Genomic DNA, 27,167 nt, shown 5'->3' with positions numbered 1-27,167 from the left:
GGAATAAATGAGTAACTGAACATATCTGATGGGTGAACAACGTGGATATAAAACTAAAGAGAGCTGATGCAGCAAGAGAAATCACAATTTTGGTTTATTAGCACAAAGCACTAAGAAAAGTTTTTAACACTAAAATGAGTTATTGCTCTTAAGGGGGGAAAAATGATCTGTAACATAATCATAGAGAGAGACCTTGAGCAGAAGAGAAAAGATGAATACGAGAGACTGATTGCAAAAGGAAATGAGATGCAGGATGACAAATGGATATCCCCATTTCTTTGTGTGTCATACTAACACAGAGCCTTCTCTTCCACAGACAGAAACACAGAGGTAGATCAACATGGAATTTTGAATACATTTGAACCTTTTGTAAGATAGGTTCTAAATACATAACTTAGGATAGGTCTTTATAGCCCTCTTCTTAAGCCACTAATTTATAACAAATGGTTTTTCAGAACAATAATTTTGACATTTAGATATGATAGGGAAAAGAAGTTGTATAAATATGTTATGGTCCATTATTTTTATAACAACTATTGAATATTTATAAATAGTTATGTTATAAAAAAGTAGAACTTCAGTTTTTTAAACAGATAAACACATGGACAAATATGGCATAAAAAAGTAAGTGATAAGAGTGAAATGCAAGAGAATATATGAAAAGTTTTCAACCTCAGTTGTGATAAAAATATATACACTGAAATAGCAATTTTTAACTTATTAAATTAGTAAGAAATTTATTTTGAAAACAAGACACAATGTTGTTTGCTTAGTGTGTTATAAAAAGAGAACTTTCAAACTTTATTTCTACCATTATATATTGGCTTAATATTTCAGAAGAAAAATTGATAATATGCTTCGAGAAATGTAGATGAAAAGGCAATCAAAATATAATGGGAAAATCTATAATTTAAACATTATTACAGTGTTGTTTATTTAACAAAAATTGGAAAGCAATCTAAATGTTTGCCAACAAAGAAAAAGCTAAAAATATTATGTACATCTATGCCATAATACTAGTATTAAACTATATACTAGAACCACCAAGCAATTATGAAAATGTGAGTAAAAAAGAAAAAAGAAAACTTCCCAACCTAGAAGGTTTCTTTAGCATCAAAACTTTCAAAATTGCCAAATATATACTTTTAGGCTATTACATGAACATTCTGAAAAGAGAACATAAATTAAGAGAAAAAATAAATTAAAAAAGGAAACGAAAGAAAACTGCTGATGCAAGAGCTAAGTAGGTTGGAGAAAAATGCCTCTAAGGCAAGTTTATTGTACCTCTGAACTAGCAATCTAACCAAATGGTAACATTTACAAGGAGGGAGAGAGTGTTTGCAGATAGGTATACATACCCCAGTGTGTGCAATTCACTGATCTGTATGCATTTACACACATACCAATATACGAATATATCACCCATTAGCCAAATGTGTCAAATCATTTCACAAATACATTTTAAAGATATCAAAAACATCATTTTATAGTATCAACCCTATGAGTTAAAATGAATAACATATCTTGAGCTCTTAACTAACAGGCAAAAGAAAACCCATAAGAATAAGTTTCTAAAGCCTCCCATTAAGCTGGGTAAATGCTTGTGGGATGAACAAATAGAGATATATGTCATTACTAATGAAGGCTTTTTAGTTAATGCTATATAGTCACAGTAGTCAACTAACAACATTTAATTCAGAGGCAAAATGATAAGGATTCAGTCAGTAGCTGTAAACAAACAAATTAATTGAAATTGAGGAATAGAAGTTATTTTCTCTGATTGAGAAATATGAATAGCTATTGCTATTTAATTTTTTAAAGTACTTGATTTTTATTAGAGATAGTATTCTTGATTCTCAAATCCATGGAATCTTTCCTTAAAATTAATACTTTTCTCTATAGCGTACTCATTAATTTTAGCTTTGTAGTTGGTCTTTAATAAGTTAAATGTTAATTAGGTCAAATCCAATGACTAAACATCATCAATGATAGTATTATTATCATATGGTATTGACTGATCACAAAAAATTATTACGATGAGTTAACCTTTCTACCTATACCATACCTAAAACTGCACAGTGATTTAAGTGAAACATGGAGAAATTGAACAAAACCTATCTATGGTCATTTAATTTTAGATTAAGCATGATTCAGCTACCATCTGGATAAAAGCACAGTACTATCTCTTCAGAAAGGAAATTAACTTTGACACATGGTCTCTGTTCCTCTGTTATTTTCTGACTTTTCATTTATCTAAAAACCTACATTCAAGGGAGCAAACACTCTTTCACAAACATAAGCTTGCAGTTTTCAAATAAAAATCCTGTGTACATATATTAACATATAACTTCTCACTGGAATACAAGTTATTGAGTATGTTGTTGCTACTAATAATCCCTATAGCTTTGTGCTGTCATTACCTTCAGGCTATCAGAATTTTATGAGCACAAACCAATAATAATGATATTTCCCTTTTGCTTTTTATCCACACCTCATTGCCTTACATTGATTTGCATAAGCAATTTCCACCCTGATAATTGGAGGCAAACATCTTTTTGTAGGTTACCTTATGGAAAAGAGCAGTTAAATACTAATCAAGAGAAATCTTTCTTTATTCAACCATATTTTAAATGATATTGAATTGCCCTCATTGGATAAGCAGGAGGGTGACTCACTTTCTGACATGGATTTCAGAGTGAGTTTATATCAAGTTTAGCAATGACCTTTCTTCATAATTTCAGTTCCCTGGTATTGCCTCATAACAACATGAAGAATGGTACTGCCAGGCTCAAATCATTAAAACAATATTGTTTTGTTTGAGAAGAAAAAGCAGTAGTTATGTACTATTATTTTTTAATAGCTACTGAGCCAATCAATGTTATCTGAGGATTTCAAAATTATAGCTTTATTCTTTTATTTCCAAAAAACTCAAAGAAAAATTTAAAAAATGTTACTAGGGAGATTAAAACAAGTAAAACTGAACTAAGAAAGGTTAAGTTCATGTGAAACAATTCTATCTAAAAGAATCCTTATCCAAATTATTTACTTAAAAAATAAGCCTAGAATACTTATGTAAGAATGAGGATTTGAGCTGTGGAAGCTTAAATTATACAAACAAGGTAAAAGAAGTAGATCCTAATTTACTGGATCTATACACATAAACATTGCTACATATGGGTGAAAATTAATATATATGTACTTAAACAATAAGAAGCCTAGGAAATTAAAAATGTGAGAATTTCAGAAAGATTCAGCAATTCTTATAGTAATAGGGTTTGAACATGAGGTGAACTAAGATGACACACAGAACACAGTGCCACCGAAGCCACCTGAAGAAAGTGATTCAAGGACTTCTGGATTACGACGGTGAATTGAACAACCACATCTAAGTTCACTCCCTCCCAAAACCTGACTAGAGCTACATTGAGTGTATGGGTGCTGTTTCTTTGTGACACCAAAATTCCTTGATTTTCTGAAATCTAGCGGTGGCTCTCCTGACTTTCACTCCACTAACCCTCCCAACAGGGTCAAAGCCAAATAGTCTTAATACTCAGATGATTAACTGAAGATTCAAGGACACTTTTGCACATCTAGTTAACAAATTTTCCCATCAAATTGAAATAGCTGTCCTAAATTAAAGTATCAAACCCAAATTGTTTAGCTAGTAAAATGCATTAAATGTCTTAGATGCAGAGAATTTGAAAGACGAAAAAAATCTTAGAGAGCATTTAATTCTACTCTTGCATTTTGTAACTATAAAGTCAGAGGCCACGAAAGGTTTAGTGACTAGCAGAAAGCCCATCATTAATTAGAAACAGGAATAAGAATTGTTTCTCCCTACTTATTCCATTGCCTCTTGTGTCCCAAAAAGCGATTATGGAAGAACAATAGCTATACAGAGTTTGCAAAAATACAAATATTTCTATGTTTTAAAAAATGTATTATTTACAAGTGGCATACATGATCCAACAAGGGTTCAAGCTTCGTTTGCTGTGTTTCGCTTTCAATTTAAACATCAAAACAAAACAGAAGCTGACATTAATGGCAGTCAGGACTAATTTTTATGACTGTATATACTGTCTATTACATTCTAAATAGAGAGAATGTATGTTCTGTCTATTACATACTGTAAGAAGTTCTGAGGCAACTTATTTTAAAAATTATGCAAGACTGAACAATTTAAGCATCAGACAAAATTCAAGAAATAAGGGAAGTGGACCAAAAAATCAAGAAGATCAGACCAAGGAAAGTTGTGATTATTCACTATAAAAGTGTTTACCACCAGACTTTCTGATAGCTGATCGAATGGATTTATGGGTACTAGGAGTCCCTTCCTACTGAAGGATATACGTGTAAGTTGAAACCTGAAATATGTTGTCCAATACAAAATATTACAAAAGTTAGAAAGATGTAGTTGAATCCATACTCAAATACTTGCTAAGTTAAATATAAACATGTGAACTGACCCATCTTTCTATATTATTATCATATTTAATATACAAATATATTTATAGTTTATTTTATATCTATGTATATTTATTATGATATATCATATATTTATTTATATTATATTTTAAATTTATATCATGTAAATATATCATATTTTATATATTTGTGGTTGTATTTGTAAAAAGTGTTTGCCTTTTTCCCAAAAGAGCTTAAGATGGTTAATTAGGATATAAAAAATACAAGAGAACACAAGTTTTAGAAGAAACCACCATTATACTATTGTCTCTGTGTGAAACATCAGGGCTAAAGTCCAAGCACTAAAACAAAAAGAAAAAAAAAGGAAAGGAAAGATGGAGGAGGTAAGAAAAAAGAAAGGAAGAGAGGGAGGAAGGAAGGGAGGAAGAGGGAGAGAGGGAGGGGAAAATATATGAAAAATATACTATCTGCAACTTGGGATGCCTACACCTAGAAATCTAACCCTGGCTCTGTCTGCAAATATAAACTTCCATTTGTCAACATAGAAATATCCATGGTTAATGTAAAGACAATTAATAGATTTTCCAGCAGAGGTAAGCGCTGACAGCCCAGATTAGCTTTTTCAACAACATGTAAACCAAGACTCCCCAGAGCCTCGTGGATGGGAAATATATTAATACCAACTCTGTGACCACTCGGTACCATGACATGAAGTGTCTGTTCAGGAGGTCATTTCCAAACTGTATTCCATACATCTTCATGCACAAGAGATGATAATTTATCACTTAGACGTAGGGGGATCTACTGTAAACTAATCCAAACTGCTGATGATACACTAAATCAGTTTGAGTGATGAGTATAAATAAAGCTGCAAGGGAAGTACTGAAGGATAAAGATCTATCTGATCAATGAGATGTCACAAGGCAAATGAAATGCAATGTTGACAAACATAGAGTCCCACAGTTGAAAATTAACCAAATCAAGTATCAGAGCATAAAGGCACACACATTAAAACAAGCTTCAAATGAAAGTTTAATATAATGGGAGTCAGAGGGTATAGTCTAACTGTTTCAGATAAAACTGAACAGACTGGGTCAGTAGAAAAGGGTGTATTAAATATTGATGTATTTTGCATACTATAGAAATTGTGACAAGATAAAGAAAAATGTTGCAAAACAATAATCCTTTCCAGATAACATAACTATAGTTATTCAATCTGCCAAGCAAATCTATACACACAAGTGAGAAAAAAAACCAATAAAAATTGTATACAAAAAATGATTTCACATCAACTTGCTACTAGGAAATCAAATTCAGTTTGTGTAGCCCTTATGAAAGCTTACATATTTTCTGGAACTGTACTGTCATGCTACAACTTCAGTGGGAAAAACAAAGGAGTGGGGATAAGGAAGGACGTTTCTCCACACAGTTGATATTCATGGAGGGCACACCTGGAGAAAAAAGATTTTCCTAACTATGTGATCAGAATAGAGACTTTAGCACCCGGCAAACAGGTTCAATGGAATTCAGCTATTCTGAAGGTGTCCCTAATGGGAAGAGCTGATTAAAGTAAATTTCAACCCCTGCTGGGACAATTCGGTAAAAAAACTTTCTAAGAGAAATTATTCTTCAAGAAATTTATATATTTTTTCTCTGTTGTGTTAACGTATTTAAAGCTTTGTCATAACATATTTAACTCTTGCTTTGTATTTTATCTTTTGGTTTATTTTGGGTAAAGATAGAATTACACTACTAAAATATGACCTGATTCCGTATGTAGTTTATTTAAATTTCAGAATGAAAAGCTTACTAAGAACAGCTAAGATTGATTGCTCTCTCTGTCTTAGCATAATTGTATTTCAGGTGAACATCAATTTACTTTAAAGGACACTTCTAAGTAGAATGCATCATAAATAATTCATCAATCACAGCTGCTAGGAACATGATTTACTCCAACAGATTCAATGGAATAAAAGTTCTATTTTTCTATATTTGTATTTGCTTTCAAGAATTTAAGAATCCTCCTTTTCTAAGAATCTACTCCCAGATTCCATACTTTATACTATAAATGTATTATAATAAAACTGTTTCTTTTTTCCCCCTTTATTTAAAACAGTGCATTTTATAATTTAAAAAACATTTAAATATATTTGGAAAAAATAACAGTCTATGTATGTCAACATTAAAACAGCAAACAACATAAAAGGCACATATCTGAAAAAAAAAGCGTTAAGAATTTCTCAGATACGTAATTCTAAGAAGGCTAACATAACTTGTTTTCACTTTATATGAACTTTTAAATGGAAGAAAAGGGAATCAGACTTTCATAAAATCTTGTATAGAATATTTAGGATATAATATATTTGAAAATTACTTCAGTTTTAAAATGCACATTAAAGAGATTCTAAATGGTATAACAGTTGGAGTTTTGTGGGTTGGTATGGAATCTTGTCTACCACTTTCATTTGTCATGTGGAAAGACACTGCTTACCTTATTCATCTTAAAGTTTTCCATCAAATTCAGCATTTTTGTATTAGCAATTTCCCAAGCTGTGAAATATCTTTAAAAAATATACAGGAGAGGCTTCCCTGGTGGCGCAGTGGTTGGGAATCCGCCTGCCAATCCCAGGGACACGGGTTCGAGACCTGGTCTGGGAAGATCCCACATGCCGCGGACCAACTCAGCCTGTGAGCCACAACTACTGAAGCCCGCGTGCCTAGAGCCCGTGCTCCACAACAAGAGAAGTCCGCACACCACAGCAAGGAGTGGACCCTGAAGGCCCGTGCGCAGCAACGAAGACCCAAAGCAGCCATAAATAAATAAATAAATAAATTTGAAAAAAAAAATAAATGCAGGAACAAGGAAAAGTGTAAGAGAAAATAGAAAGCATTTTACTTACTTGCAAACCCCTCTGAAATACTGAATGGCCCATAAAATTAGCCAGCATTCTAATTAAAGCAGCACCCTGTAAGAAAGAGTAGTTTTTTAAAAGAAAGAAAAAAACATTTCAACCAAGTCACATGATTCTAAAATTATTCCATACCCATAAAAAATAATTTGCTTCATTCATGCTACTTTATTCTTTAAAATAGTTAAGAAATAAGAGCATTATGAATGAAATACTTCACTTAGAGGTAACAATTGCATTTTTTGTTTTGTGGATCTAAAAGTTTTGTGGATCTAAAACCAATGACTTCAAAATAGAAGTCTCTTGGATAAAATCTCTCAGAGCAATAATAAGCTGTAATTCAGGAATAATAAAAATTTTATTGAGCACTGTATATGACAAAGTTAATAAAACATGGTTCATGTACTCACAAATTCATAATCTAGTAAGGGAGGGACAACCATGTTAATAAATAATCATGTTAAAACATAGCTTTGAAGTAACACAGCTACATACTCTACCCCTGGTTCAACCAAGAATAATTTAGCCATAGAAGTGGACAGTAGGAGTGCCAAGCCGTCGGACTGCTTGGGTTCAAATCCTGGCTCTGGCATTACCCTCCATGTTTACCCAGGAGAACTATTTAACCCCTCTGTTCCTCACTTTTCTCACTTGTAAAGTGCAGGCAATAATAGTCCCAATTTACTATGGTTGTTCTGAAATTTAAATATATTACTGTATGTAAGGTAGTTCAAACTGGGTTTGAAAAACAGTAACCATGATAGAAGTATTAGCTGTCAGTATTATATCAAGCTAATGATTTTTATTTCCTCGGTTTTTTTTTTTTCCTTTTAGAGTCTTCTATAAATCCACATACAAGTAGAACGCTTACGTGGCTGATATAAATATTTAGAATAATAGAAGAAAATACTAATTTAAGAGTCTATCTCACTTTGAGAACAGTTATTTTATTGTAGAGCATTATCAGTGCAAAAAGGCTGACATGTAATCAATATGAAACATTCCAAGAAATGATGGCTAAGCCTGGATGATCACAAATCTGTATGTAAAATATAAATAAGCCTTCAAGGAGATATTTCAATCTGCACCAAATTGTTTTAACTATGAAGCAGTGAATTATAAGCAGCAAAAGTTTAAGTATAAATGATAGCCTGGTTTTAAGGGAAATAAATCCCTTTATGACTACATTTCCCACTAATTTCTTACCAGGTGTCTCTTTTTTATAAGAGAATCATAAGAACCACATATAGACTCATCCTGCCTGGGGCTGGACTGCAGCAGCCAGTACAGAGATGCAAGAATGAATTTCCATTGTTTGTTACCAGAATTGTTTCCTGTAATTCCAAATTTTTAATGCAATACAGTACTCAGGCTCCATGAATCACCATTAAAGAAATGTCTCAGAAACTTTTAGTCATCACCACAGTTGCTCTCAAAATTGGTATTTTATTCACAACTCAACAAATGATGAGCTGGACAAGCCATAGAGTTGTATGCCTCTTCTGGTATATTTTCTTCCCACACCTTCTACTCTTTGCTCTTTCTTTTGCTTCTTAGTCTGTATCTTCTGCACACTTGTATAAATCCATAAAATATAAGCATTTATGATTCAATCTGGGGACCAGGTTAGAATTCCCTTTAGAACTTATCAACTCTGTTCCTTGAATTTCCTTGACAAGCTCCCCTCCTATATATTTTCCAATCTAATCTACCCACCCTGAGGGTGGAAACTGTCAGTTCGGCAGAAAAACTAACCCTTGCCACCTGGGGCGTGAGACAGAATCTCGAGCAGACAACTCAAACTTTCCTTCAGTACAGAACAGCCATCTTCAGATGATTTAAGTGTTTCCCTCTAGGTAATAAAGACTTCGTCTCTTGTCGGGCTGTAAAAACTATCAATTTAGCATGGGCTAATGGCAAAAGAGTTCTTCCTAACCATAAAGAATGTACCGGGCTTCCCTGGTGGCACAGTCGTTGAGAATCCACCTGTCAGCGCAGGGGACACGGGTTCGAGCACTGGTCCGGGAGGATCCCACATACCGGGGAGCAACTAAGCCCGTGCGCCACAACTACGGAGCCTGCGTTCTAGAGCCTTCGAGCCATAACTACTGAAGCCTGTGCACCTAGAGCCTGGCCTCTGCAACGAGAAGCCACAGCAATGAGAAGCCCGCGCACGGCAACGAAGAGTAGACCCTGCTCGCCACAACTAGAGAAGAGCCCGCATGCAGCAACGAAGACCCAACGCAGCCAAAAATAAATAAATAAATTTATAAAAAAAGAAAAAAGAATGTACCCATTTTTCTGTCTAGGTTGAGCTGTAGCAGAGTACTAACAGGAGAGAAAATCTGGAAATATAATCAATATTTAAAAGTTATATAATATTACTGAACTCCCTATTATTATTATATTGTATAATTTAATTAACTTTTCAAAAATATGTCTGTCTTGCCAATTTGAACATTTTAAGTTCTCCAGAGTAGTATGCATGCATTCTTCTATATTTAACTAGCCTTTTCTTTCCAAAGCTCAATTTTAAAAATCTCTATTTCATAGAACTTCATAGGCAGATGGGCTCTCCAAGTGTCATCATGCAGCCAACACATACTAAGTACCTACTATATATGGGTTATAACAAAGATCATACCTCTTAATGCAGGCAAAACTCATTGTAAACCTCTGTTCAAAAAAGAAAACAATGAATCCCCTTTCATTGTGTCTTTAAAATATTTTTTCACCAAAGTAAATATAATTTACAACATTGTAATTTATACTCACTTGTGATTCAAAATTCTAGCCCCAATCAAGCAAACTGGATGTTACACAACCTAAATAGCTTTACGGGAAATAAATATACTATTTCTGCAAGATTTGTATAATTCTGAAACTTAATCAAGAAAACTTATCACTACATTTGCTATACTAAAGTTCAGAGAGATATTAGGATGGAAACTACTACCTGATTTTTAAAAAAAATTTTTTTTTAGTATTTATTTATTTAGGCTCTGCCTGGTCTTAGTTGCAGCATGCAGACTCTTAGTTGAGGCATGCAGACTTCTTAGTTGCGGCATAAATGTGGGATCCAGTTCCCCGACCGGGGTTCGAACCCAGGCCCCCTGTATTGGGAGTGCGGAGTCTTACCCACCGGACCACCAGGAAAGTCCCACGACCTGATTTTTTTAAGGTTTCATAAAGACTATTCGACAAGAGTATGCTTATAAACCCATTAGTCATTTAGTAATTTTTGTATTTGTAGTATCTTTTTCATATAAGTTCGTAGCTAAAATTTCTTTTATTTTACATGCGATCATTTGCATGCATGTCAGTCTCAAAGACAGTAAACATCTCCGGAGAAAGGACTGTGTCCTTATGACTTGGTACCCCTGTTCCCTCTGCCTGGCTGAGAAAGCTGCTCCTTAACACAATACCTGGATGAGAGAGGAAGAGAAATTAGTTGCACACATAGCAATTACTTATTGTATTTGCCATTCTAGAAGACTACTCAGCCAGGATAGACAGTTTATTACTTTATCTTATCTTTGTACTTCAGTGATAAGTAATCACTTTGAAGAGAGGAAGATCTCCACTACTTTATTCTTTTAACCTATGCTTACTGAGGAAGGCTGCGTGCTCAGGATCCTGTAAAGCATAAATAGGAATGTCACAAGTCTCTATCCTCAAGGACCTCAAACCCTCCTAAGTGAGATGAGAATATACAACGTAGTATAAGATGAATGACAAAAGAAATAAAATATTCTACAGTGTTTCAGAAGAGCGGGAGGATGAAGGGTAAAGAGGATCTAAAGAAGTGTCACTTGTGTTGGACTCTGAAGGATGGATGGGATTCCACGAGCAAAGGTAAACACAGAGCATGCATGGTATGGGAGGAACAGCCTTAGTGTGATGCCATGCAGGTGTGAAAGTGAAAAGCACAAGTGGCTAAGGTAATACTGAAAGACAAAGGGCTTACAACTAGGTGATAGAAGATTCAATGGAGTATAAGACTGAAGCAGTTGTTAGAGAAGATTGAATACCAGGACTAAGACATTTGAACTCTGTTAGAGGATCAGGAAGAATTTTTGGAAAAGTGGTTAAAAAAGTGAGGACTCATCTATAATACTCCAAGGAGGAAGTAAATTAACCAGGAGCAAATGGTAGCAGTGAGGATAAAAACCAGAGATAGGTTTAAGCAAGAGAACAAAAATCATTTTAAATCTGAAAGCCTGAGTGACTAGAAGATGATATTAGCAGATATTTGGAATTTAAAAGAAAGTGTTAGGTGAATATGGTAGGATTCATTTGAAACAGGTGGAGTTTGAGGAACAAATAGGGAACCAGAGGAACAGAAGTAAAATGTGACCATAGGAATGAAATTAACTGGAAGGTTTTGACTGAAGACATAAATTAGGATTTGTAGGGGGTGAGATTGCCAAGAGAAGAGTTCTGAGGTTTTAGTGAGGGAGATAGAAAACAGAATTTAGAAACTATGGACTCTGTATGACTTGCACTTGAGTGCCTGTAATAAGCACTCAATGAATACCTGTTGAGAAAATCAATGAAAAAAATTGAAATAAAGAGCAAAGGATGGCACACTGTGATTGAAAAAACAAATAGAAGGAGAACTGGGTATACGTGGTGGCAAAGAAAACATATTTTAAGAATGAGTGCTTCAGTTTTAACGAAAAATAGATAGCTAAGAGAAGACCAAAGTAGGTCACGTTTAAGAGAGAGCTATTTAAGAATTTTTTTTTTTTAACGCATTGTTTACTTTGTTTATTTATTTATTTTTGGCTGTGTTGGGTCTTCGTTTCTGTCTGAGGGCCCTCTCTAGTTGCGGCAAGCGGGGGCCACTCCTCATCGCGGTGCGCGGGCCTCTCACTATCGCGGCCTCCCCTGCTGCGGAGCACAGGCTCCAGACGCGCAGGCTCAGCAATTGTGGCTCACGGGCCCAGTCGCTCCGCGGCATGCGGGATCCTCCCAGACCAGGGCCCGAACCCGTGTCCCCTGCACCAGCAGGCAGACTCTCAACCACTGCGCCACCAGGGAAGCCCCAGAGAGCTATTTAAATAGACTTGGAGTGAAAGCCAGATTGCAAAATAATGGAAACAGAGGAAGAAAAGAGAAAGTAATATGCATGTTCACATGAGGTTTGTTTGTGTTTTTGTTCTTAAAACTGTGGGAGAAAATTTCATGCAAAGAAAAAGATAATCTAGTAGAGATAGGTACTACTAGATACACAGTAGTCCGAGAGATGGTTGCTGGAACAAAACTCTAGGATAGCCAAATAAGAAAAGAACTAGGGTTAGTCTTGGAAAAGGATAAGGACAAATTTCCTCTGAGACAGGCCTAAGACAGAAAATGGAAGTAAAAAATAAGTTAAAGTTTTTGAAGTATAAAACAATGAAGTTGACAAAATAGACTGTAAGCTTCATCGAGGTGGAGACTTGGCCTGTGTGACTCACCACTGTAGATTCACTGCAAAAAACTTTCTGGCACATAGCAGGTTCTCAATAACTACTGAATGAGAGATGGCCTGTCACTGTTCAGTAATGAAGGAGATGTGGTCCCAAGATTATGTGATTTGAAAGAGTAGAACTAGGTTTGAATTAACTCCAGTGAGAAGGTATAAAGGAGTCCAAAACATGTGGAAATGTGCCGAAAAGTCCTAAGTCCTAGTTGAAGTTATTAATGACATAGCTGTCATTCATTAAGCAACTGTTATGTGCCATATTCACGATATTGTAAGGAAAATGCTACTATCCTTATTTGTCAGATCATAAAATTGAGACTTGAACGGATGTGTGTAACTTGACCAAATTAACACAGGTAGTGAGCAGGGGAGCCAGGATTAGAAACCCAGTCATGTGCAACTCCAAAGTCAGTAATCTTAACCAATTTGGATGACTTTCTTGTGATTCCCAAATCAAAATAGTTACATGATACTCTTCAGAAACACTGGGTATAGTAAGAACTTGGAAAAAGAAAAGAAATTCTTAGACTTACTCAGAGCTTAGAATCAATAGGTGTTCCCAGAAGAGGACCTAGTTGAAGCTGATCAATATGCCCAGGATTGAGGATGAATAGAAGACATAAACTGGCTAGCAGAATAGAACATGTTGATGGACTAGGAGACATAAAGCTAGTTCAGGCAGGTTCAGTAAGAACAAAGGGCTAGCAAAGTTGAAAACAGTGATATTTTTATCAGGTGCTGTGCATGGATGTGGCAACTGTGAAAAGGCACTGCTTAGATTTCCTACTATTTCTCCTTTGCATTTGCCACCATGAAGGCTGCACTTCCCTCAGTTCACTCCAAGCCTATGACTTTCTCCCTTCCCTCTCTCCTTGCACAGGCTGTGAGCTGCAGTGTGGTCTCAAGGAGCTCTCGCTTCCTTCTCTGGCTCTTTTCCCAGGTAAATATCTCACACCATTGTGTTTCCTTCTCAGAAGACCTAACCCAATAGGGCGACTTTAAATGCTGAAGTACAAACAAGTATAAATTGTTGGATGATAGGTCACTGGAATAAGTTGGTACTGAGTATATTCTAATAATAAGTAACACACACACCCAAATAAAACCTTTTCCTTCTTAGTCTTCTCAAGAAGTCCTTTAGAATGAAATTATTTGTAGTGAGGTTGATGGACCTAGAGTCTGTCATACAGAGTGAAGTAAGTCAGAAAGAGAAAAACAAATACCATATGCTAACACACATATATGGAATCTAAAAAAAAAAAAAAAACAGTACTGATGAACCTAGTGGCAGGGCAGGAATACAGACGCAGATGTAGAGAATGGACTTGAGGACACGGTGGGGAAGGGGAAGCTGGGACGAAGTGAGAGAGTAGCATTGACATATATACACTACCAAGTGTAAAATAGATAGCTAGTGGGAAGCTGCGGCATAGCACAGGAAGATCAGCTCGGTGCTTTGTGACCACCTAGAGGGGTGGGATAGGGAGGGTGGGAGGGAGGCTCAAGAGGGAGAGGATATGGGGACATGTGTATACATATAGCTGATTCACTTTGTTGTACAGAAGAAACTAACACAGCGTTGTAAAGCAACTATATACCGATAAAGATATATATAGATAGATAGATATAGATGTAGATATAGATATAAAACAAGTCCTTTAGCGTTTATATTCCAATATTCCACATTACAGATGTGTTTGCTCTTCTCAAAGATAGAAGCAGGTATGGAAAAAGGTATCATTATATTCAGTCTACATATGGGAGAAACTGAGACAAAGGAACAGGTAATCTGTTCAAAGTGACACAGGTATAGTAGTTACCGGAAATTGTCTCCATTCATTCAGTTGTTGAGTTCTTTGATTAGCACAGAAACCTACAAGGTGAGACTTTCTTGTTACTTTCTAAATTACTGAAAGGATTAGTCTATTGATCCTAAATTAAAGTACTTTTTTAATGTAAATTTCTAAATGATGTCTTTGCACTATATCTGGACATGTGTGGAGATTATGTGATGTTCTAACATGATTTGTTACTAAAGAATGTCTTCAGTCTGGAGTAAAAGCATATCTTAAATCCTCCATGGTTTTTCAAAAACATGTTTTTTCCTTTATTTTTTACAAGAGTATGATAGCTCAAATTGATTACCCAAATGAAAGGAAGAGAGAAATACAGAGAGAGAGAGAGAGAGAAGAGGAAGAGGGGAAAAAAAGGACAAAAAAAGAAAGTTAATTTGACAAAGAAAGCAGAATTAATGCCCCACTGCCCCAGTCACTCGCACCTGGAACCTTGGAGTCCTCTTTGACTTATTACTTCCTGAGGCTAAGTTTCTTTCACTACACAGCTGAATTATTTCACAGCCTCTCAGTGACAACCTCAGAAGCATTCTCACTTTCACAAGTCCATCTTATGGATCACATCAGACTAATTTTAATAATTACTTCTGAAGAAGCATAATGTCTGCTAAAAGTCCAAGTTCTGTCATCTACTGGATGTGAGAGCTTAGGCATGTTATAGAAGCTGCCTAAGTGTCTACAATTAGAACAGAACAACAGCAACAAAGATTACTTCTACCGATGATGATTATGGTGATAATAATTACCTCAAGATTTTTCTGAGGATTCATTTAAATCATTCATATAAAGTACTTGGAACAGTGTTTGGCATATCATTTGCTTCAACCGAAGTTTGTAGTTATTGCCATCATCTTTATCATTACCATCGTTTTTATGTTAGCACCCTGCCCTCAAACTCTTTCCTTTCTAAAAACAATTCCTATGGTAGTAAATCAAGGCCATACACAGTGAAACTCACCATTACCTACCAATACTTTTTCCATATGGCCAAATAATCAGCCTCTAGTTAAGCTGAACTTCTCATATCCCACGAGCATACCTTATACCTTCATGCTTTAATCATGCTATTTACTTCAACTGCAATGACATTCTTTTTCAATCTTATATTCTAAGCCCCATAAATTATTCAAAAGCACAGGGAAAGTCCATACTATAATATGAAACTTCCTACAAATATGTTAGTCCTCAATGCTTTTCTCTCCTCTGCAGTCATAAATCCTTTATGTCTAAACTACATAATTTATCAAATTATTTTACATCACTCACTAATTGTTTCATATGAGCATTTCTTCTTTCCACAATTAGATGTAGGTCAGAACATTTAGACTTATTATTGGCACACCTGTTAGTTGTCAGTGCCATAACTTTTCCATTGCCAGTGAAAGATGGTCCTAGCTAAGAAAAGTATCCACCAACAACTTGCTAGATTCAAATCAGCAATCCAAACCATGAGCTTGTAGCCAACACATGGCTATTCAATCTTCCCTACCATGAAAGTCAGCTTATATCCTACACTGCAGCCTTTTGTTTTTTAGTATTCTCAAGCATTGGTATTCAAACAGGGTAATATATATTTAAGTCAATAGGAAACCAAAAAAGAGGACCACAGATCTGAGACAAGAAAACAGGGAGCTTTCAACAGTGCCAGAAATAGTACTTACATGAAAGCATTCAATTAAAGAAATCTGAAACATAACAATACTGTAAACTCAATGAATGTTCATGAAAGTATAACTTATTAAGAGCAGAAATTAATGAAATAGAAAATAAAGAAATTATTGAGGAGATGAAAAACATTTGTTATGACTTAGCATTCATTCAAAATATTATGTCAATAAACTAGAAAGAGAAGGGAATTCATTAACTTGTTAAAGGCCCTCTTCCAAAAATATACTGAGTGGTGAGACATTGTAAGTCCTCTCCGTTATGTTGGGAATAAGACAAGAATGTTCCTTATTAATACTTATATTCAAAAACACAATAAAATAAATGAACAAATAACAGAATTATAAGCAAAAGCTAGAAATGAAGAAATAAATTAGTATTATATAGAGATAATGTGAAAGTCCCTACAGAAATCCAAGAGAATCTATAGAACTAATCTATAAAATCAATAAAAAAGTGCAGCATGTTTGCCTGACACAGACTAATACATAAATATCAAGAAAGTTAACATAAATCAGTAAAAACTAATTTGAAGAATTAATTTAGAAAGAATCCTATTCTCAAGAGCAAATATACAAACAAATATGGAAAAACCAAAAATTATGGGGAGAAATTAAAAGTTTGTTCAGAGTTTTCATGGAGAAAATTACAGAAATTATCCAAAGACTCAAGGACCTACAAATGAAGAACTATATATATTCCTCACAAAGCTAAAGAGAATTGTTACTGTAAAAATCTCAATTTTTACAAATGGCATTTTTTACAATTTTACAATCTTTTTACAATTTTAAAAATGTCAAACTTTTACAAATAAATGTCAATTATTCCAAAATTAATGTAGAAAATCTTCAAAGTTTTTTTTTTCTAGAAACTGTCTTCATCTGAAAATTCATATGGATTGGCAAACAGTTAACAATAGCAATTTTGAAAGAGAACAAGACAGGGAGAATCATCATACCCGATATCAAACCTAAAAAGCTATAATGGTTAGACCTTAGACAGAATTATTGAAGCAGGAATGCACATGTAAACCAGGGATCAGAATTTTGGTGCAAATGCACCAAAGCTGATACTGGCGATAGCCAACAGAGATGGTATCACACATGAGTGGGAGTAGGGCAGGAAATTCAATAAGTGGCACTGAGAAGATTGATTATCTAAACCAAAATGACATTACATTGTACATCACACAAAAAAGAAACAACAAAAGATATCCAAATGGATTAAAGAACTTAATATAAGATATAAAACTTAAAAAATATTAGAAAAAAATCTCAAAGCCTAGCTTTAAGAATTTGGGATAAAGAAGGACATTTAAACAAAGCAAAAAGCATGAAGCATAAAAGAGCAAATGGACAAGTAGACTACATCTGAGTTAAAAACATCTGCGTGATAAAAGACATCATAAATTAAAAGATAAATTACAGTCTTATTAGCAACCAAAGATTAGTATCCAGAATACAAAGAAAACCTTCCATTAATCAATGATTAAATACATAAGCAACCAAATTTTAAAACAAACAAAGACCCTATTGGAAAATGGGGAAAGGATATACGCAGAAAATTTAAAAAGTAAGAAAATGGGCAATAAACACATAAAAGAGTCTTAATCTCACTAATAAACAAAGAAATGTAAATTAAACAGGAAGATAGCATTTCACAGCTATTAGCCAAGTAAAAACTTTGGGAGTTTAATAATACCAATTATAGATAGGGATGTGAGGAAACTATCTCTCAAACATTCCAGTGGGAGTATGAATACAGGTACCAACACTTTGGGGGAAAACTGTCACACTAAGGTAAATTTAAAGATTGATTTTGTGAATTTAACAAACAATTATTGAGGGCTCACTGTGTCAGGCATTACTATAGGAACTGAAAATGATGCAGAGAACAAACCAAATAAAGATTTCATGGAGTTTACATTCTAGGTAGAAGAGGCAGTTAATAAACAAAGAAACAGCTTAATACAATCATGTCAAGTACTGACTATCGCTATGAAGAAAAATAAAGCAGGGTAAGGGAAAAGAGAATACTGGGGAAGATGGACTCTCAAATTTTACATAAGATAATCAGGGAAGACTGCTCTAATAAATTGACATTTGAGCACAGACATGAATTCATTGAAGAAGCAAGCCATGTTTACAACTGGGGAAGAACATTCCAGGCAGATAGAACACACATAGTTAAATTTTGAAACCTAGAATTCAGGAGAGAGATTGGGGTTAGAAGCCTAGAAGCCCCAGGCTCCCACAAAGAGATTGAAAATAATAACCATATATGTGTGTATGTGTATATATATATATATATATAACCATATATATATATATATATATATAACCATATATATATAACCATATATATAACCATATATATATATAACCATATATATATATAACCATATATATATATATATATATAACCATATATATATATAACCATATATATATATAACCATATATATAACCATATATAACCATATATATATATATATATATATAACCATATATATAACCATATATATAACCATATATAACCATATATATATATATATAACCATATATATAACATATATAACCATATATATAACCATATATAACCATATATATATATATATATAACCATATATATATATATATAACCATATATATATATATATATATAACCATATATATAACCATATATAACCATATATATATATATATATAACCATATATATATATAACCATATATATATAACCATATATATATATATATATATAACCATATATATATATAACCATATATATATAACCATATATATATATAACCATATATATATATATATATATAACCATATATATATATATATATATAACCATATATATATATATATATATAACCATATATATATATAACCATATATATATATAACCATATATATATATAACCATATATATATATATATATATATATAACCATATATATATATATAACCATATATATATATAAAACCATATATATATATAACCATATATATATATATATATATATAACCATATATATATAATAATAACCATATATGTGTGTATGTATATATATATATATATATATGTCAAATTATAACTTATGAGTATAAATGTATCTGAAGAATGGGCTCTGGAGTATTTCAGCATTTAGAAGTTGAGAAAAGTTGAGTTCATCAAAAAAGATGAAAGAGAAATGACAAATGAGTGGGTAACAAACAAACAAACAAAAAGAATATGGCATCTAGGAAATAAAATGAAGAAAGTGTTTCGAGGGGAGAATGATCATTGCTATAAAATGTGCTTGAGAAAGCAAGTCAACTAAGTTGAAGACTAATTGGATTTTGCAATGTAGAGTTAATATTTGACCTGACTGGAAAGATTTGGTCAAATGGTTAAGAATGAAAATATAATTAGAGTGGTTTTAAAAGAGAAGGGGAAAAAAGGAATTGGGGCTTTACATTAAAAGAATACAAAGGCATAAGGAAATAGTCTGGGGGGATGTCAGTCAAGGGGTGTTTATTAAGAATAAAATATAATATTCTATGCAGATAAGGGTAATAAAGTAGAGAAGGAAAATTTGATGATTCAAGAGAGAAGAGACATCTCTGCTTAAGCAACCTCCCCAAACAGGCAAGAGGATGAAACCCAGTACACAGTGGAGGCATTGGCCTAGATTGAAGCATAGACATTTATCCATTGTAACCAAGAGCAAGGGATTCAACAGGTGAGATGTATATAGAGGTTTGAAGGTGGGAGAACACTGATTGCTATTTCTCAGTGAAATAAATGCATAGTCAACAGATGTTGTATCCCTCTTTGTCTTAATCTTGCTAGTGGAAAACCCCTTATTCCATGATGTATCTGTAGAGCTTTCTAGGAATATTTTGGTGCTACCACTTTTTAACAGAAACATCTAATAGAAGAAAAATGAAATAAGTTGAATTTAATTAGCCAGACATTTAGAGTATGCTTTAAACAAGATCTTATGAATAATAATTTTCTCTTAAAAATCAAATTATTCATGAACATATTGTAATTCCCATTAAAGTAGTATAAAAGTATTACCAGAGCAATGGTTTAAGAGTAAGTGATAAAAATACTTACATTGTTTAAATTTCTGAACCAAATGGAAGGCTAAAATGTCCCAAACCAATAACAGTATTGAATGAGTTAAGTTAATTTAATTTTGTTTTAAGAATTCAGGAAACAGCATTTGTTTGTAGGACTCTAAATACTCTTTAATCCCAAATTCATTTTAGAATTTACAAACAACAGGCTTTCTTAAATATCGGCCAACAAATGGTATCCTCGTCACTTATTGCAGAACAATTGTTCCTTGTCGGAGTTAAACTATCACAGCTGGAAACCCATATGAAATTTAGCTTATTAAGAAAAATACAACATGAATTTATGTTAGTGAACAAGGCATGTCAAACATGCTACGTAAATAAGACCTTTAAGAGACACTTGCATAATATTGTGCTAGCAAATGTCACAAATTAAATACTTAACAGAATCACTCCAAATTATGTTTCTGATATGTTTTGAATACAAAATACTTCACCAATTTCTGTCTAATATAAAAGATGACATGGTACTTCTTAAACAGACATTGCTGAATTAAGTTGAATGCTGACAAGTTAAGTAAATGTGGTTTATTATGCAAACAACCATATATGTTAGTGTAATGAAACTTTAGTGTCAGTTGGACATTTTGTCTGAAAATTAGAGTACAGCACTAACTTCTAATAAATTACTAAATTGCGTATTTTCTGAGTAATCTAAACATCTGCTTTTTCATCATGCAAAATATTCAGATATTTGATAATTATCTACAAACAAGTTTATATGCATAACATATAGTTATCTGGTTCAATTCATTCTTCTTTCCAATTTTTCTTTGCTAAATTTTATTTTTATTATGCATATTGATGTATATAATAGTGAGGTGTATAAAATATATATGGTATACATCAGTACATTTATATTTTTTATATAATATAAAATTATATTGACAGAAAGAAAAATGAATGGGCATGTGACTCTTAGGAGAATAGTATTTTCTTACGTCTGTCTCTTTCTCCTTTATAATTCCTCTCCCACATTGTGACCTGTATTGTTTTTTGAGAGACTATGTAAAGATTAGTCTCTCTGGTTTCCCTGCACTTCCCATTATCCTTGCATTTGAACAAGTTCTTCATGCATGAAAAATGCTCCAATTGCCCAAATCGTCTTAACTCAAATATGACTTAAGTCTTCTATTAAGTCTAAAGCCACTTTTTTTAAAAGAAATCTTTCCTAACTCAAAATCCAGAATTAAAATTGTTCTTACAATTCTCCTAGAGAAGTTGCTTTTTATATCTATTCTTACATCTATGTTGACGTAAAGCACAGTCTGTCTTATTTTGAGAATTTACATATTAACAACTATTTGCCACACCACTGGGAGTCAGGAGGGGAGGGGTCATGATCCACAAACCCCAGCATCTTTCTGCATGACTATACATTCAATACATGTCTACTAAATGAGATGACTAAGTAAACGTATCAATGTGTGAAATATTAGCAGAAAACAATAGGAAAAAAAAAGAAAACAGTAAATAAGTATGACAGCAGTCTTATTTGGGACAAAGACTATCCCGGGTGGAGACGCCAGGAAGAAAATGATTGTATAAAACTAAATACAGATTTTATAATTCATCTACACTGACTTCTTTTTCTGGATTCCCAAATTCAGGATTCCTTTCTATAGATTTACTCTAATATTTCTCAATATTTCTTGATACTTTTTCTTAAGTAATCTCATTCATTCAAACATTAAATTATAACCTTTAGTTATAAAAGGTCCTTTTGGTATTCATATTAATGTCATAAACAGACAGGCCTCCAAATCGCAGATACCCATTTGCAGACACTTTGCTGTCTCTGTACTCAAGCCAGAGTACTGTCAAGTGTAGCCTGACTGAAAGTGACACTTGAAGAAGAATGAACTTTGGTAGAAGACAGGCACTCTTGTGTAATTTTCATGTTGAAGAAAAAATCTATTTGCAGGTTATAAAGAAGTGATCTTACAGAGGGCAGATAGCAGAAGCAAGAAGAACTACAATCCTGAAGCCTGTGGAGTGAAAACCACATTCACTGAAAGACAGACAAAATGAAAAGGCAGAGGACTATGTTCCAGATGAAGGAACAAGATAAAACCCCAGAAAATCAACTAAATGAAGTGGAGATAGGCAACCTTCCAGAAAAAGAATTCAGAATAATGATAATGAAGATGATCCAGGACCTCGGAAAAAGAATGGAAGCAAAGATCGAGAGGATCCACGAAATGTCTAACAAAGACCTAGAAGAATTAAAGAACAACCAAACAGAGATGAACAATACAATAACTGAAACGAAAAGTACACCAGAAGGAATCAATAGCAGAATAACTGAGGCAGAAGAACAGATAAGTGACCTGGAAGACAGAATGGTGGAATTCACTGCTGTGGAACACAATAAAGAAAAAAGAATGAAAAGAAATGAAGACAGCCTAAGAGACCTCTGGGACAACATTAAATGCACCAACATTCGCATTACAGAGGTCCCAGAAGGAGATGAGAGACAGAAAGGACCCTAGAAAATATATGAAGAGATTATAGTCAAAAACTTCCTGAAGATGGGAAAGGAAATAGTCACCCAAGTCCAGGAAGCACAGAGAGTCCCAGGCAGGATAAACCCAAGGAGAAACACACCGAGACACACAGTAATCAAATTGACAAACATTAAAGACAAAGGAAAATTATTAAAATCAGCAGGGAAAAACGACAAATAACATACAAAGAAACTCCAATAAGGTTAACAGCTGATTTCTCAGCAGAAACTCTACAAGCCAGAAGGGAGTGGCACGATATATTTAAATTGATGAAAGGAGAGAACCTACAGCCAAGATACTCTACCCAGCAAGGATCTCATTCAGATTCGACAGAGAAATTAAAAGCCTTACAGACAAGCAAAAGCTAAGAGAATTCAACACCACCAAACCAGCTCTACAACAAATGCTAAACGAACTTCCTTAAGTGGGAAACTCAAGAGAAGAAAAGGACCTACAAAAACAAACCCAAAACAATTAAGAAAATGGAAATAGGAATATACGTATCAATAATTACCTTAAATGTGAATGGATTAAATGCTCCAAACAAAAGACACAGGCTCACTGAATAGATACAAAAACAAGACCTGTATATATGCTGTCTACAAGAGACCCACTTCAGACCTAGGGACACATACAGACTGAAAGTGAGGGGATGGAAAAAGATATTCCATGCAAATGGAAATCAAAAGAAAGCTGGAGTAGCAATTCTCATATAAGATAAAATAGACTTTAAAATAAAGAATTTTACAAGAGACAAGGAAGGACACTACACAATGATCAAAGGATCAATCCAAGAAGAAGATATAACAATTATAAATATATATGCACCCAACATAGGAGCACCGCAATACATAAGAAAAATGCTAACAGCTATAAAAGAGGAAATCGACAGTAACACAATAATAGTGGGGGACATTAATGCCTCACTTACACCAATGGACAGATCATCCAGACAGAAAATTAATAAGGAAACACAACCTTTAAATGACACAATAGACCAGACAGGTTTAATTGATATTTATAGGATATTCCATCTGAAAACAGCAGATTACACTTTCTTCTCAAGTGCCCATGGAACATCCTCCAGGATAGATCACATTTTGGCTCACAAATCAAGCCTCGGTAAATTTAAAAATATTGAAATCATATCAAGCACCTTTTCCAACCACAACACTATGACATTAGAAATGAATTACAAGGAAAAAAACGTAAAAAACAAACACATGGAGGCTAAACAATACGTTACTAAATAACCAAGAGATCACTGAAGAAATCAAAGAGGAAATCAAAAAATACCTAGAGACAAATGACAATGAAAACACGATGATGCAAAACCTATGGGATGGAGAAAAAGCAGTTCTAAGAGGGAAGTTTACAGCAATACGGTCCCTCCTCAAGAAACAAGATAAATCTCAAATAAACAACCTAACCTTACACCTAAAGGAACTAGAGAAAGAAGAACAAACAAAGCCCAAAGTTAGCAGAAGGAAAGAAATCATAAAAACCAGAGCAGAAATAAATGAAATAGAAACAAAGAAAACAATAGCAAAGATCAATAAAACTAAAAGATGGTGCTTTGAGAAGATAAACAAAATTGATAAACCTTTAGCCAGACTCATCAAGATAAAGAGGGAGAGGACTCAAATCAATAAAATTAGAAATGAGAAAGAAGAAGTTACAATGGACGCCGCAGAAATACAAAGCATCATAAGAGGCTACTACATGCAACTCTATGCAACTACATGCAACTCTAAAATGGACATACTGGAAGAAATGGACAAATTCGTAGAAAGGTATAATCTTCCCAGACTGAACCAGGAAGAAATAGAAAATATGAGCAGCCCAATCACATGTAATGAAATTGAAACTGTGATTAAAAATCTTCCAACAAACGAAAGTCCAGGACCAGATGGCTTCACAGGTGAATTCTATCCAACATTTAGACAAGAGCTAACACCAACCCTTCTCAAACTCTTCCAAAAAATTGCAGAGGAAGGAACACTCCCAAACTCATTCTACGAGGCCACCACCACCCTGATACCAAAACCAGACAAAGATACTACAAAACAAGAAACTTACAAACCAATAACACTGATAAATATAGATGCAAAAATCCTCAACACAATACTAGCAAACAGAATCCAACAGCACATTAAAAGGATCATACACCATGATCAAGTGGGATTTATCCCAGGGATGCAAGGATTCTTCAGTATATGCAATTCAATCAATGTGATACATCATATTAACAAATTGAAGAATACAAACCATATGATCATCTCAATAGATGCAGAAAAAGCTTTTGAACAAAATTCAACACCCAATTATGATAAAAACTCTCCTGAAAGTGGGCATAGAGTGAACCTACCTCAACATAATAAAGGCCATATATGACAAACCCACAGCAAACATCCTTCTCAATTGTGAAAAACTGAAAGCATTTCCTCTGAGATCAGGAACAAGACAAGGATGTCCACTCTCGCCACTATTATTCAACATAGTTTTGGAAGTCCTAGCCACGGCAATCAGAGGAGAAAAAGAAATAAAAGGAATACAAATTGGAAAAGAAGAATTAAAACTGTCACTATTTGCAGATGACATGATACTATACATAGATAATCCTAAAGATGCCACCAGAAAACTACTAGAGCTAATCAATGAATTTGGTAAAGTTGCAGGATACAAAATTAATGCACAGAAATCTCTTGCATTCCTATACGCTAACAATGAAAGATCAGAAAGAGAAATTAAGGAAACAATCCCATTCACCATTGCAACAAAAAGAATAAAATACCTAGGAATAAACCTACCTAAGGAGGTAAAAGACCTGTACTCAGAAAACTATAAGACACTGATGAAAGAAATCAAAGATGACATAAACAGATAGAGATGTATACCATGTTCTTGGATTGGAAGAATCAATATTATGAGAATGACGATACTACCCAGAGCAGTCTGCATATTCAATGCAATCCCTATCAAATTACCAATGGCATTTTTTACAGAACTAGAACAAAAAAATCTTAAATTTTTTATGGAGACACTAAAGGCCCCGAAAGCAACCTTGAGGGAAAAAAGGGAACTGGAGGAATCAGACTCCCTGACTTCAGACTCTACTACAAAGCTACAGTAATCAAGACAATCTGGTACTGGCACAAAAACAGAAACATAGATCAATGGAACAGGATAGAAAGCTCAGTGATAAATTCACGCACCTATGGTCAACTAATCTATGACAAAGGAGGCAAGGATATACAATAGAGAAAAGACAGTCTCTTCAACAAGTGGTGCTGGGAAAACTGGACAGCTACATGTAAAAGAATGAAATTAGAACACTCCCTAACACCATACACAAAAATAAACTCAAAATGGATTAGAGACCTAAATGTAAGACCGGACACTATAAAACTCTTAGAGGAAAACATAGGAGAACACTCTTTGACATAAATCACAGCAAGATCTTTTTTGACCCACCTCCTAGAGTAGTGGAAATAAAAACAAAAATAAACAAATGGGACCTAATGAAACTTCAAAGCTTTTGCACAGCAAAGGAAACTATAAACAAGATGAAAAGACAACCCTCAGAATGGGAGAAAATATTTGCAAGTGAATCAATGGACAAAGGATTAATCTCCAAAATATATAAACAGCTAATGCAGCTCAATATTAAAAAAACAAACAACCGAGTCAAAAAATGGGCAGAAGACCTAAATAGACATTTCTCCAAAGAAGACATACAGATGGCCAAGAGGCACATGAAAAGCTGCTCAACATCACTAATCACTAGAGAAATGCAAATCAAAACTACAGTGAGGTATCACCTCACACTGGTTAGAAAGAGCATCATCAGAAAATCTACAAACAACAAATGCTGGAGAGGGTGTGGAGAAAAGGGATCCCTCTTGCACTGTTAGTCGGAATATAAATTGATACAGCCACTATGGAGAACAGTATGGAGGTTCCTTACAAAAATTAAAAATGGAATTACCATATGACCCAGCAATCCCACTACTGGGCATATACCCAGAGATAGCCATAATTCAAAAAGACACATGCACCCCAACGTTTATTGCAGCACTATTTACAATAGCCAGGTCATGGAAGCAACCTAAATGCCCATTGACAGACGAATGGATAAAGAAGATGTGGCACATATATACAATGGAATATTACTCAGCCATAAAAAGAAACGAAATTGGGTCATTT

General features: G+C 34.0%; 1 protein-coding gene across 1 annotated transcript in view; it reads right to left on the bottom strand.

The window, feature by feature from the left end:
- The window catches only part of TRHDE (thyrotropin releasing hormone degrading enzyme), a 394,881-nt gene that overhangs the window by 105,650 nt on the left and 262,064 nt on the right, over window positions 1–27,167 (bottom strand). The window contains exon 7 of the mRNA XM_068560705.1: window positions 7,326–7,391. Coding sequence (XP_068416806.1) covers window positions 7,326–7,391 — 66 coding nt within the window. The remainder of the gene's footprint in view (window positions 1–7,325; window positions 7,392–27,167) is intronic.

Source organism: Eschrichtius robustus, chromosome 13, assembly GCF_028021215.1.
Source record: "Eschrichtius robustus isolate mEscRob2 chromosome 13, mEscRob2.pri, whole genome shotgun sequence".
NCBI lineage: Eukaryota > Metazoa > Chordata > Mammalia > Artiodactyla > Eschrichtiidae > Eschrichtius > Eschrichtius robustus.
This window is presented reverse-complemented; position numbering and strand designations above follow the sequence as displayed.